This window comes from Myxine glutinosa, chromosome 5 (assembly GCF_964187855.1).
Source record: "Myxine glutinosa chromosome 5, kmMyxGlut1.1, whole genome shotgun sequence".
NCBI classification, from domain to species: domain Eukaryota; kingdom Metazoa; phylum Chordata; class Myxini; order Myxiniformes; family Myxinidae; genus Myxine; species Myxine glutinosa.
In genome coordinates, this window is record NC_136265.1 from 32,042,104 (window position 1) to 32,057,622 (window position 15,519).

A 15,519-nucleotide genomic window follows, 5' to 3' on the forward strand; every position below is an offset into this window, starting at 1 on the left:
TCTGCTCACCTTCACACTTTCATTCCCCTTTTCTCCCGCCTCTGGAACAAACTCCCCCACTCCCTTCAATCCCACTCCTCCCTCCAGGTCTTTAAAACAGCTGTTCACCACCTTCTCTTGTCTTTCCCCATCCAAAACCTTGATCTTTTCTACCGCCCCCCCCCCCCCCTAATTCACCCCAGATACACTTTTTTGAAATTCCAACTTCTTTCCTGGAAGTCCTTGCAGTGTCCATATGTTTTATACCTCTCCCACCTCTCCCTCCCACAGTTCTCTCGATGGCCCTGCTCTCAAATGTTGTGTTTGTGTCCTTCCCCCTCTCTCCCCATCTTGTCTCCCGTTCCCCTTATTTGGTGTTTTATGTGTCGGTTTGACTTTTTGTGCGATTAATGTTCGCTCTTTCACGAGCCTCGATCTTGTATACAAAAAAAAAAAAAAATTGACAATTTTAGAAATGTAGCCTATGTTGACCTTTTCATCTTTAGACCTCAAAAATCATTGGTGGTTGAATTAAGTGACCCGGATATGCAAATCCTGTTCAAATTTCAAGTCAATCGGATGAAAATTGAGGATTTTAGAAACTTCACCGAAGTTGTCGACCTTTAGCCTATGTTGACCTTTTGGCCTATGTTGACCTTAAAAATAAATGGTGGTTGCATTCAGTGATATGACAAGCAAATCCTCTTCAAACCTCATCAATTGGAAGAAAATTGACGATTTTAGAGATTCCACCTTAAGTTGTTGACCTTTGGCCTATGTTGACCTTTTTGCCTATGTTGACCACGAAAATCATGGGTGGGTGAATACAGTGATATAACATGCAAATTCTCTGCAAATTTCAAGTCAATCGGATGAAAATTGAGGATTTTAGAAATTCCACCTTAAGTTGTTGACCGTTGGCCTATGTTGACATTTTAGCCTATGTTGACCTCACACATCATTGGTAGTTGAATTCGCTGACCTGATATCTAAATCCTCTTCAAATTTCAAGTCAATCGGATGAAAATTTAGGATTTTAGGCCAAAGGTCAACAACTTTGTCAAATTTATATGTTGACCTTTTGGCCTTTTAACCTCAACATCAATAGGCTTCTTCCTTATGACCAACTCGACCATTTGGTGAAGTTTCGCAAATATCGGTTTAAAATTGTAACCTGTAGGCGATTGACGGACAAAGAGACAGATGGACAGACGAACGCACGCAACCAACTAATATACTTGAAATTTTTTTAGATTTTCGCAAGTAATAAATAAATAAAGATTACCAATTTGTCCTTCCTTCTGATGCACTAATTCCAGAAAGCTGCACCAACACCTTTTCCATGGCTTTCTCTGCCCCTTCCACAGTGTGTGAAGCCAAACAGAAAGTTGATCTGGTGTTCCTACTTGATGGCTCATCGAGTGTTACTATCACCAACTTCAAGAAGGTTTTGAATGCTGTGCAGATGATTGTGGACAGCCTGGATATTGGTGCTGACAGTGTACGTGCTGCCCTTGTGCAGTACAGTGGATCGTTATTTGGTGGCAAGAACACTTTGCACTTCAACCTTGACCAGTATAGTAACCATACAGACCTTCAGAAGGCCATTAGTTCGGTTTCTTACATGACAGGTTTCACGTACACAGGAAATGCTCTGGATTACACCCTGAGGAATGTTTTCGAAGCAAAGGCCCGACCTTCTGTTCCCAAGGTAAGACGTGTTGTTTATTACGTAAGTAACGTAACTATTACGTCAGGTAAGGTAAGACGTGTTCATTGACGTGTTAGAATACAATGGTGGCTTCAATCAGTAACTAGATGGTATTCATGGAATACTTATCCCACGCAGTCAACTTGATGCGAGGCAACGCTTCCGTTTAAGGTTTTTTTTTTTCTTTGATCCAATATGGCTGACAGACCACGTGAGCGATGTCATCATAAATTTACATTCCCCAATATAATTGTTGCGTAGATCATGCTCAAGAAATTTCAAACTGTTCAGACCAAGTGTTGTCTGTGTCGAATTATGACGTCACAAATAAGGCACCAATGACGTAATCTTTAACCGCACATTCCCCATGTAGAGTTCTCTAAAATGCGCCACGTTTCAATTTTTTCAATTGAGCGTTTTTTTGGAGATATGGAGACACAACGTTTTTCCAAGATGGCGTCCGTAGCACGTGACGTCATAATTATGAATAAAACAAGACCGAAAGTCTAACAGCGTCGTAGCTGGGCTTGTTTGATACTTTAGTTGAAGAGGATAGTTTGACCTGGGTGCCGATACCAGTTAGCAGCGTATAATGTAAATATTAAATCATTTTGAAGTACTCCAAGTCTCTAAGCTGTCGGTCACCATGGAAGTGAAGAGATTGCATTGAGACACTGGTCCATTCTATATGTTGGTCAGTTAGTCAACACTATCAAAGTGACCTCAACACCATCCCGACATATACCACTGCAAATCCTGCCACTAAAACTACGCAGATTTGAACCCACAAACATCAACAACCACAGCCACGATAACAATCGAGTGTTATAAAAGATCCTTATTTTCATGTGTTTTACTTCATGTGTTTCACGCGTTTGTTTGCGTTTCACACTGAATGAAAAATCTAAAGGTAGAGCATGCAGATTGTGATACATGACAGGTTCAACGATATGTCCGGCCTGAACGGCATAGTGTTACACTGGGGTGGATTGTTTAATGATTGTACACTCGTGGGGCTGGGCTTGCAATGACGAGAAGCTGTGATCGTTTGGGGTGTATCTTATGTGAAATTCCGGGCCGGCTGTGAAACCAGATTTGCTCTTTTCTTTCTTCCTTCCCTTTTGACTTTATTTTTATTCTTTTGTTAAAAAAACAAACAAAGATCTTCCTTATCGGCCTTCTCCCTCCCACCGGAGCTCTGCATAATTGAATAGAGAAAGAACCTCTGGGAAGAAAAAAAGAAAGAAGGGAAGAAGAGGAGGAAGAAGAGTAGTGAAACGCAGACGCATGACTTAGAGTTCCTGCGTTTCACTTTCACTACTTAGAGTTTCTGCGACTTTCCTTTGTCTTGGAAAGTGAAGCGTCCAATTGTGTCATCGTGGCGACCCCGACTCAGGGGGGGGGGGGGGGGGGGGGCAACCGGTCGCCTTCTTCTCTCGTACTCTCTCAGATAGTCGAGAAGCCATTCTGCTGTCGAGAAGGAAGCCTACGCCGTGATAGAAGCAATAAGACGATGGAGGCCGTATTTGCTTGGGAAGAAGTTCGAAGTACACTACCGGTCAAAAGTTTTAGAACACCTCAATTTTTCCAGTTTTAATTGAAATTTACACAGTTTAATGTCCAGTGAATAACCTGAAATGGTACAAAGGTAAGCAGTAAACTGCACGAGGTTAAAACAAAGTTTAGGTTAGCAAAAACGGGAAAATAATGTAAATTACACAGTTATATTGTAAAAAAAAGGCCTTCTTCAGGGAACAAGTAATGGGTTAACAACTTACAGCTGTTCTGCAGCAATGTAAGTAAATTAAGCCTTGAAAGTTGATGCAAACAATTCCTACAGGTGTCCCAACCTCTGCTGATTACTTGATGAAAAACCCCCTGTCTGTATAAAAGCAGTATTGGAACAGACTGTTATTACACCCTCTGAAGCATTATTTGGACAATATTGCACTGCAGGCAGTAGTATATTGGAAATTGGAGGAAACTCTGACAGGAAGAGGTCTGGCAGACCCAAAGCCACGACAGAATCAGAAGACAAGTTTCTGAGAGTCAACAGCTTGCGTGATAGGCGGCCCACAGGACAACAGCTTCAAGCACAGCTTAACACTGGTCGAAGTAAGCAAGTCTCAGTTTCAACTGTGAAGAGAAGACTTCGAGCTGCAGGTTTGACAGGTTGAGTAGCAGTAAGAAAGCCATTGCGAAGATGGCAAATTAAGAAAAAGAGGCTTGCCTGGGCCATGAAGCACCGCCAGTGGACGACTGAAGACTGGAAGAAGGTCTTATGGACAGATGAATCAAAATTTGAAATCTTTGGTTCATCATGTAGGGTTTTTGTACGCCGTCGAGTAGGCGAAAGGATGGTTCCTCAGTGTGTGACACCAACTGTCAAACATGGAGGAGGAAGCGTGATGGTCTGGGGCTCTTTTGCTGGATCCAGTTGGCAACTTGCACAGAGTGACTGGCACCCTGAACCAAAAAGGCTACCACAGCATTTTGCAGCGCCATGCAATACCCTCTGGTATACGCCTAGTTGGTCAGGGGTTCATCCTACAGCAAGCTAATGACCCTAAACACACCTCCAGGCTGTGTCAAAACTACCTTCGAGGAAAAGAATGCCATGAGTGTGTTCGGCGGTTATATCTGCAAAAGGTGGCAACTTTGCCGAGTCAAAAATTTAAATTAAATTTTGTTAAACAAAATGATTCTATGATTTCTTTTTTTATCTCCAATTGTTTATTTGTTCTATGCTTAATTTCAGAGTACATTGAGACATTATACTGCATAAATCTCAACAAAAACTGAAAAAATTGAGGTGTTCTAAAACTTTTGACCGGTAGTGTATTTACCGATCAACAGAGTGTTGCATTTGTGCATGACACGCGACGCACACAGCGCATTAAAAACGAAAAGATAACTCGTTGGCGCATCGAGTTGGCTGACTACAGCTTCAAGATCACATATCGCCCGGGGCGGGAGAATCTAGCTGCGGATGCGCTGTCCCGGCCCGGAGTGTGTGCCAGCCTCTCCACCGGCGAGGACCTCTGCGAACTTCATGAATCGCTATGCCACCCGGGTGTGATGCGATTGGCGCATTTCGTGCGCAGCCGGAACTTTCCCGACTCCGTGGAGGACGTTCGTCATCTGTGCCGAGCGTGTCCTGTTTGCGCGGAGCTGAAACCACGCTTCTACAAACCAGACATGGGGACTCTGATTCAAGCTAGCCGGCCATGGGAGAGATTAGCTATGGACTTTAAAGAGCCTTCGCCTGCATCCGGCTCGTATCGCTATCTCCTTACAATCATTGACGAGTACTCCCGATTCCCGTTTGCGTTTCCATGTCACGACATGACTTCCGGGTCGGTCCTTCGCTGCTTGAAGCTCTTGTTTGTGATGTTCGGTTATCCTGCTTTCATTCATACTGATAGGGGCGCTGTCTTCATGTCTCAGGAAGTCCGGGCCTTCCTGTTGCATCGGAATATTGTTTCCAGCTGCACTACCCCTTATAGGCCACAAGCAAATGGACAAATTGAGCGTTTTAATGGGATCATATGGAGGGCCGTGACCCTTGGGCTCAAGGCCCGGGGGTTGGGACCGGATGAGTGAACATGGGTGTTACCAGAGGCTCTAAGTGCTATTCGGTCCCTATTGTGCACCGCTACAAATGAAACTCCTCACGACCGACTGTTTCGCTACCAGCGTCGTACAGGTAGTGGTCAATCATTGCCCGCTTGGCTCTCCGAACCTGGGCCGGCCTATCTCAAACGAGCTGTGCGTCCGAGCAAATACGATCCGCTCGTTGACAAGGAACAAATAATTCAAGCTAATCTGGATTACGCTTGGGTTAGAATGCCGGACGGCCGTGAAACTACTGTGTCGGTGCGTCATCACGCTCCTTGCGGAGAATCCGACAAGTCTGAGTCCAGTACGGAGGTTCCGTTGCCCGGGTCTCCGTCTTCTTCTGGGACACCTGACCCAGATGGAGCCGTGGTACCGATCCGGTCACCTCAACTGACTAGAACGCCGACTGAGGAAACCCCGGGTAACACATCTGACAGCCCAAGTATATATAGAACCCGCAGGGGCAGAGAGAGCCGTCGTCCAGAGCGTTTTGGATGGTAGTAACTCTTTGCTAGGTGTTCTTTGGTGTTTTTTTGGTATACCGCTATAATTGATTGCTGATTAGTGGTACATTGATTGCTGATTAGTACTATGTGTATTCTGCTACAATGGCTTGCTTGCTAAGTTTTTACTCTCTGGGAGGATTGTAGTGAAACGCAGGAACTCCAAGTCATGTCATAACCCAGGTGTAGTAACATCTCCTGCCCAATGAAGTGCTCTTATAAATATCCGTCCGCTGAAAGCGAGGGGCAGACCTGTGACCATTACGTGCTTACTTATGAAGGTGAGGAAATCATATTTGAATGAGGCTTGCTTACATGTAACCGATATTATATACAGTCACGTGAAAAAGTAAGTACACCCAATGTAAAGTTTTGACTTTTTCAACATATTTCAACATACAGCTATTTGATCTTCATTTCAACAATATCTATAGATAAAGGTGATATAATGTAACAAATATCATGAAACATTTACATTTTGTAGTCCAATGTATAATTTAAATAAACATGAAGGCAAAAATAGCATGTGGAAAAAGTAAGTACACCTCTGGCTCTAATAGGTGGTATTGCCCCCTTTGGCAGAAACAACCTCAAGTAGGCGTTTCTTATAACTGTCTACCAGTCTCTGACATCGACTGGGAGAATTTCTTGCCCACTCCACCATGCAGAATTCTTTCAGCTGTGCGATGTTTGAGGGGTTTCTTGCATGCACAGCTCGTTTCAAATCCCCCCACAACATCTCAATGGGATTTAGATCGGGCTTTGACTTGGCCATTCCAGAACCCCCCATTTCTTTCTTTTCAGCCATTCCTTGGTGGATTTACTGGTATGTTTAGGGTCATTGTCATGTTGCAAGGTCCACCTTCGGTTGAGCTTCAACTTTCTGACAGATGGCCTCACATTATCCTCAAGCACCCTCTGGTACAATGAAGAATTCATCGTGGATTCTATGATGGTGAGCTGCCCAGGCCCTGATGCAGAAAAGCTGTCCCAAACCATAATATTTCCACCACCATGCTTTACAGTTGGTATCAGGTTCTTGTGGTCAAATGCTGTCTTTGGTTTTCGCCAAACATGTCTTCTGGTACTGTGGCCAAATAGCTCTACCTTTGACTCATCTGTCCAGAGCACATTGTTCCAGAAGTGCTGGTCTTTGCCTAGGTGTTCATTGGCAAACTTAAGTCTTGCCCTGATGTTCTTTCTGAACAGCAAAGGTTTCCTCCTGGCACACCTCCCATGTAGATCAAATTTGTGCAGCCTCTTTCTAATGGTAGACTCGTGCACTTTGACATCAACAGTGGCAAGAGCTACCTGTAGGTCCCGTGATGACATTCTGGGGTTCTTAGAGACTTCTTTCAGCATCTTGCGGTCTGCTCTCGGGCTGAACTTGCTGGGGCGGCCTGGCCTGAACAAGTTGGCAGTTGTTTGGAATCTTCTCCACTTGTAGATGAGATTCCGCACAGTCGAATGATCGATTTCAAATTGTTTGGAGATCTTTTTAAATCCCTTCCCAGACTCGTAGGCATCTATAACCTTCTTTCTGAAGGCCTCAGAGAGCTCTTTTGATCTCGGCATGGTGACGCCGCACACTTCATCAACAAAGAGTAAACCAAACGAAATGTCTGAGGTTTAAATAAGACAGGTTCCTCCAAGATCCACTCTGACGATGTTCTAATCATTTGCACCTGAGCTGGTGCACCTGATTCTAATTTTAGGTATTTGAAGTAGTGATAAATGTAGGGGTGTACTTACTTTTTCCACATGCGAAATTTGCATTTATGTTTATTTAAATTATACAATGGACTACAAAATGTAAATGTTTCATGATATTTGTTATATTACAGGGTGTCTCAAAATAGATGGAACCCATTAACATGATAATCATTTATTACTCAGACAAGAAACTCCAAAAAAGATTACATTTCCTGGAAGCTGATATGATAACAATTTAAAAACTGAAGATTTGAGGTCTCTCGCTCAAAGAATACATTTATTGGAGCACATGTTCCAAATGACCGCCTTTGCGCCTTAGACACACTTGAAGCCGAAGAGCGAAGTTGTCAATCACCCTGACGCACTCTTCCTTCCTGATGGCACGAATCTTCTGGGTGATGTCCACTTTCAGTTCAGAAATGGATCGAGGACGATCTCATACACGTGGTCTTTCAAGAACCCCCAGAGATAAAAATCTGGGGGGTTCAGATTGGGTGAATGCGGAGACCACTCGGGTTCGCGGCGCCTGCTAATCAGCCGATCAGGGAATCGGTGGTCCAGCCACTCCATCGTGATGTTGGCTGTATGTGGAGTTGCCCCATCTTGTTGGAACCTTGTATGGGTACAGCTGAAGATCCTTGATCAAGATTCTTCGCACTGACGCACGTGAAAGACCCAGCTCTTGGCTATGTCTTTGGATGGACTTTTTCGGGATCCTTCCGACAGAATGTCTCACCGCATTCACATTGTCAGGAGATCTTGCAGTCAGCTTCCTGCCAGAACTGGGTGTTTCTGCCTTCTTGTTGAGGTTGTTTACTGATCCAGTGGCTTGAAATTTGTGTGCCCAACGATAAATTTGGTTTTTCTGGGGATAGTTGTTGAAGTTGAACTTCCTGCGAAATTTTGCTTGCACCGTTTTGAATGATTTCGTCTCCAAATAAGTAATGACGCAAAATATTTTTTCCTCCTTTGTCCAAGGCATTTTGATTGATAATTTTTAGTTGTTATGGTCTCCTCTCTTCAAATCTGAAAAAAAAACAAGAACATTAATATTGGCAGAATTATTAGCAGTGACATGGGTTCCATGTATTTTGAGACACCCTGTATATCACCTTTATCTTTCAATATTGTTGAAATGAAGATCAAATAGCTGTATGTTGAAATATGTTGAAAAAGTCAAAACTTTACATGGGGTGTACTTACTTTTTCACGTGACTATATATACTCCTGGTGCCTATTAGTGTTTATGAATGATGGCTGTCATGTATTCTTTCTTAGATGCTGTTTGAGATTGCTTCTGATTAAACTCAGAACGAGAAGCGGTTGTGAGACTCTGATTTTACAACAAAGAATGTGTCGGATCAGTGGAGAAAGGCGAAAACGAACGCAGCACGTACGGTCCAAGTTTTGATGAGAAACTCGGCCTGTGTGAGCTTTTTGAGGATTTGATTAATCTCTCTGAGGACTGCCTGTTGGAGGGACAGTCGGTGCAGGAGAGATTTGGGTGGAGGAGGGTTTTCTCAGTGCATGTGGAATCGTGAGGAAACGTGGGAGAGGGAGCAGAAGCTTTTGCTCCTCATCAAGTTTCGTCTGAACCAGCCGGAGGCAACGTGCGGCTTCATGGTCTTGCAGGAACTGCTCTGGGCAAGTCGTTCGTGGAGTTTGAGGACACCCACTAAGAAAGAGAAGAGTGGAGGGGAGGCGCCACCCTTGGGACACGTGGCTGGGGCAGGCAGCCAGGATGCCAACTGAAACAGGCCTGAATTCCCCTTCTCCCCTCCATGCCTCCCAGTTGTATTTTACCTTTTATTTCCTTTATATCCTGGCGAATATTTCTTTGTTATTTTGCTACCCTCTCCCTCCCCTTTGGGATTAGCTAGGGATACCGGGTGGGTCGTTTAATTGTCTTATCTGTTTTGTATTGGCGCCTGTCTGTCCTTTAATTGCTTGATCTTTGCCGCTGCATATCAGTGGGATTTCTTTTCCTTATGATTTATCTTTTCCTTGGTGTTGTACCCTGTGTTTTTTCTTGATTTTGAGTAAAGTATTTGCATTTATTCCCCTGTTTTGAATATCCATTGCATTTCTGAATTGGCATACTGTGTGTTGAGGATTGGGGGGCTGTAAAAAGATTGCGTCAGCATTTGGATGGTAGATTTGCTCGGTCACTTCTGATTGCTCATATGGCGCGACCCGCCCATGGGGAACGTATTGGTCTCCTGAGCACATCGATTAGGATCTCCGGAGAAATAGGCAGTGCCCTGAGCCCTTCACACAAGGGCCAGTTCATAACAATAGGAATCAAAATGGCGGTGTGTGGAGTCAGCAGTCGTACCGCTTTAATGACATCACATCACCCCTGTCATGTGACCAGATACTCAGCTCTGATTGATGTACGTTTGAGCGGACATACATACATACATACATACATACATACATACATATGGACAGACAAATACTGTTCTAGATGGTTTTGCCCTATGGCCGACGCCATAAAAAATCTAAGGGCGGAGGTACTCCTATGGTAAAAATTTCGTGTCAATCGGACCAATTCTTGCCGAGAAAGTTAATTTTTTAAATAGGGGCAATACTCCTGGTGCTCACCTGGTAGAATATAAAGCAGTATACTACACTGACTAAAGGTATTTTAAACCAATTTCAATGGTAGCTAGAAGACAGGGCACCATGTGGAATCATCGTAAAGTAATCATAAGACTACAAACAAACAAAAACATACCTATTTTTTTTGCAACTCCCACCCACTCCTGTATACCTCCATGGACCGCAACTTTTAGCTCACCTGGAACATAGTTCTGGGTAGCTTATGCGATGGCGCGTCACAGTCCATCAGTCCGTAAACACTTGCAACTTCTTCTCCGAAACTGCTGTTGGGATTGTGACCAAACTTGGCACAAACTATCTTTGGTATATTGTGACTAAAGTCTGTTCACGGCATTAAAAAGATCGGGGTCTAAGGGGGTCTACTGGGGGTCAAAGTGGATCCAGGTTTGACCCCACAAAATATAAATTTGCTCTCTACTGCGAAACTACACACAATTCCGATGAAACCTTACACAATCTTCATCACCCGTGATGTACCAAAGTTTGTTCACAACATAAAAAAAAAAAAATTGAGGTCAACCCAGATGGGAACACCAATTGGCCAACACAGATGGGAACACCAATTGGCCAACACAGATGGGAACACCAATTGGCCAACCCAGATGGGAACACCAATTGGCCAACACAGATGGGAACACCAATTGGCCAACACAGATGGGAACACCAATTGGCCAACACAGATGGGAACACCAATTGGCCAACACAGATGGGAACACCAATAGGCCAACCCAGATGGGAACACCAATAGGCCAACCCAGATGGGAACCAAGCCAGGATAATGGGAACACCAGCAAGCCAAGCCAGATGGGAACACCAGCAGGCCAAGCCAGATGGGAACACCAATAGGCCAACCCAGATGGGAACACCAATAGGCCAACCCAGATGGGAACACCAATAGGCCAACCCAGATGGGAACACCAATAGGCCAACCCAGATGGGAACCAAGCCAGGATAATGGGAACACCAGCAAGCCAAGCCAGATGGGAACACCAGCAGGCCAAGCCAGATGGGAACACCAATAGGCCAACCCAGATGGGAACACCAATTGGCCAACCCAGATGGGAACACGAATCGACCAACCCAGATGGGAACACCAATTGGCCAACCCAGATGGGAACACGAATCGACCAACCCAGATGGGAACACCAATTGGTCAACCCAGATGGGAACACCAATTGGCCAACCCAGATGGGAACACCAAGAGGCCAACCCAGATGGGAACACCAATTGGCCAACCAGGATGGGAACACCAATAGGCCAACCCAGATGGGAACACCAATTGGCCAACCCAGATGGGAACACTAATAGGCCAACCCAGATGGGAACGCCAATTGGCCAACCCAGATGGGAACGCCAATTGGCCAACCCAGATGGGAACGCCAATTGGCCAACCCAGATGGGAATGCCAATAGGCCAACCCAGTTGGGAACGCCAATTGGCCAACCCAGATAGGAACGCCAATACGCCAACCCAGTTGGGAACGCCAATTGGCCAAGCGAGATGGGAACGCGAATTGGCCAACCCAGATGGGAATACCAATAGGCCAACCCAGAATGGGAACACAATTAGGCCAACCCAGATGGGAACACCAATTTGCCAACCCAGATGGAAACACCAATAGGCCAACCCAGATGGGAACACCAATGGGCCAACCAAGATGGGAACACCAATAGGCCAACCCAGATGGGAACACGAATTGGTCAACCCAGATGGGAACACCAATAGGCCAACCCAGATGGGAACATCAATTGGCCAACCCAGATGGGAACACCAATTGGCTAACACAGATGTGAACATCATTAGGCCAACTCAGATTGGATTGGATTACCAGCTGACTCAATATACAGTATATATAGCTCTTTCTAAACATTGACCGACTGATATTAATGTTCGATACCTTCCGGGAGTCATAGAAAGGTGAAATTTGGCGTACCGACGGACATAAAAACCAGTACACTGGGAAAAATCCCAGAAATGTCGCAAAGCATCCGTAAATGAAAATTTACATTAAAAAACCATAAACATATACGGGGAAAAAAAAAAACCAAAAAACCTCAATCAATATCTAGCATTTGAAAATTGTAATTTCTATAACTGTAAACTGTGAAACAAAAATCTCAATGAAAATTTACGTAAAAACCGTAAACGCATCCATAAAATAAATAAATAAATCGAGGTTGATATCCAGCAGCAGGTTGGTGATTCTGGCCGATAATCATAAAGCTTCTATTTATTATGTACCTACGTATGAAGTACGGTTTGTTGTTGTTTTCACAATGTGTGAGTATACCCCACGAGTGTGTGTGTGTGTGTGTGTGTGTGTGTGTGTGTGTGTGTGTGTGTGTGTGTGTGTGTGTGTGTGTGTGTGTGTGTGTGGATTTAAGGGCTACCACTCTCATTGTCGAAGTGGTCCACATTTCATGTACTTTCTTGTAAACCACATCTTTAATTGTCTCACCCTGATTTGATCTCTTTATCTACCCAAGCTATTCTTCCTGTTCCTATTCTCAATAACCAGATAACAATTATGTATTTAATTTCATTACTTCAAACCTCAATGTCCGAAACACTCCGACAATATCCCTGCCGAATTGCTCTCCCTTGAACCCATTCCATCACAGCTATTTCCTTTCTCTGTAATAAAGTGACCGACCCTGAACATAATACTCCAGGTGTGGCCTAAAGCAGACTTCCCTGCAATGCCAGCACTACTTCCTCTCCCTGAAACAGATCCACTCCTGATGCAACCTAAGATTGTTTGCCTATTCCGTTGTTCCAGATGTTGATCTTGATCACCGATGGCAATGCCAGTGACAAAGTCACGATCCCAGCAAAAAATGTAAAAGACTTTGGTGTGACCGTGTACTCCATCGGTGTGGGGAATGTAAATACTGACCAACTCGAGGTACTCTTTTCATTCTCCAAATAACCTTTTCCTTTCATTCTCATCTCTCATTCATGTTCTTCCAACTTCTGCTTGCTTTTGTTTATCTTTGTCATTCGCTGTGCCTACATCGTTGCCGCCATTTTTTGTTGTAGGACATCGCCAGTGATCCAGACAGCACGCATGTCTTTGCGGTGAAAGATTTCGCAGACCTTCAGAAAATCCTCCAAGAACTCGGTTCCAGTGTTTGCAAATCAGCACAAGGTATTTGCATTTTCCTCCAAATGTTTGACTTTCAGTACTTGTTCACCTAAAGTCACATAACGCTGGGTTCAAAAACAATATGGCCGCACTATTTGTTTCAATGTGTTCATGAGCAATGGGCAATCTTGCAAATACAGTAAATGCATTGCATACATGCAGTATGTACACTTATTTTATATCACAGGGGCTGGCAGAAGTGTCCAGAGGTATGTGCAGGCACCTCTGAGCCATCTAGCCTGGGTTCGAATATTCGCCCAACTATAAATTGGTGTTCCGCAGGCAGGGCCTTGAATCACTCAAATGGCCGCTGAACTGTGTACTCCATCTCATAGCACTAGTTATTGGAGTTGTTGTGCAAATTGTTGTTGTGTAAATGTAAATTTTGTGTGTAATTTGTAATTTTTGTTATTGTGTAAATTGTTATTGTATTGTGGTTATTGTCGTGTCCGTAGATTCAGTAAACAGCAACAGGAACGATAATCAAGAGGCTTTCTTTGTTCGGCATTCTCTCCCTTCTGCGCATGCGCACCCTTCCTCCATTAACCTCCCATCACGTGGTTACCCAAACCAACAGACACAGCAACTGCCCCCCTTGTTCCATAAACACAAGTGTTTCACAAAAGAGTTGAGGAGTTCAGTGAAGTTTAACCAAGAGGAGTTGCTGGAATAACGCGGACAGGGAGAGGGTCGGAGGACGGAGAGAACAATGGTGCAGACGAGACATAGAAATACAGAGACAACTGGCCGACCTGTGATGTGAGAGCAACTGTGATGTGATGAGGCCTCATCGTGAGAGATTCCAATAATTTTGCTATTCCCAAACAAGGAACATTCATTATAACAAACTATATTTTAGGTGGAAAATCCCATTGTAATTATTATGGTATTTAACACCATGGAATGTAGAATCTGAAATTAACAAAGAGTCTGATAAATTCCCCACTTTAAGGATGTTTTTCTTCGCCGTTTCCCAGGACTTGTAATACCCCTCATCTCGGAGGGGGGGGGGGGGGGGGCTATACGATACACATTTACATACAGAGAATTAGGGTCTTTCCCCACCCCCAATCCTTGGGGCTATGATTTTTTATCTCACCTGGAACGAAGTTCAAGGGAGCTTATGCGGTGGCGCGGCGTCCGTCCGTCCGTCCGTCAACACTTGAAACTTCTTCTCCGAAACCGCTGATGGGATCATGACCAAATTTGGCATAAATTATATTTGTTGTTTGTTCACGGTAATAAAATATAATTGGGTCTGAGGGGTCTACCGGGGGTCAAAGTGGATCCAGGTTTGACCCCCCAAAATAGAAATTTGCTTTTTCCTCTGAAACTACACACACTATTTCGATGAAACTTTTACCACAACCTTCACCACCCGGGCTGTACCAAAGTTTGCTCACGGCATTAAAAAAAAATCTGCCACTTTGGGGTCTACGAGGGGTCAAAGTGGGTCCAGGATTGACCCCCCAAAATAGATATTTGCTTTCTTCTCTGAAAGTACACACACGATTTCGATGAAACTTCAACAACAACCTTCACCACCCGTGATGTACCAAAGTTTGTTCACGGCATTTTAAAAATCGGGGTCTCAGGTGGTCCATGGAGGGGTAGGGGTGGGGGGGAGGGGGGGATTGCACCCAAAATAGGTATTTTTTGTTTGTTTAAAGTATTATGATTATGTTAGTACGATTCTACATGCTGCCCTGTCTTCTAGCAACCATTGAAATTGGTTTAAAATACCTTTAGTCGGTGCAGTATACTGTATATTCTACCAGGTGAGTGCCAGGGGTATTGCCCCTGTTTCTTTTAACTGCTTAAAACCAACACCCCGAGGACAAACTCCAATTTTCAACTAATTTCGTCCAACATTTCAGGAATGTATATAAATCGAACACAAATTAATTCTCATTTTTATGGTGTATGGTGGGCTCATCCGCCGCGCAGCGGGAGACAAGGTTTTGCAATCGCGTATGTGCGTGCGTACGAGTGTCCAAGGCCATAACTTTTTTTTAACATTGGAGCTTTTGTCATCAAATTACCACCAAACACTTAAATTTTAAACAATTGGAATACATAATTTGAAATTCGAAAACACCAAACAAACGAAAACACTGAAGCTAAAATTTCGGCACAATAGTGAACAAGTTATTTGGCAAAAACGGTATTTTACTGTTTTTTTTATTAATCAATTAATTAGTTAAGTACTTATACATTTCCTTTCTCCT

The 15,519-nt window shown here is 43.9% G+C and overlaps 1 protein-coding gene across 1 annotated transcript in view; it reads left to right on the forward strand.

Annotated features, from left to right (window-relative positions):
• LOC144888139 (matrilin-1-like) overlaps positions 1 to 15,519 on the forward strand; it is a 90,960-nt gene that overhangs the window by 72,876 nt on the left and 2,565 nt on the right. Inside the window, exons 9-11 of the mRNA XM_078777832.1 lie at positions 1,347 to 1,690; positions 12,926 to 13,051; positions 13,186 to 13,294. Of these exons, the coding sequence (XP_078633958.1) occupies positions 1,347 to 1,690; positions 12,926 to 13,051; positions 13,186 to 13,294 (579 nt within the window). The remainder of the gene's footprint in view (positions 1 to 1,346; positions 1,691 to 12,925; positions 13,052 to 13,185; positions 13,295 to 15,519) is intronic.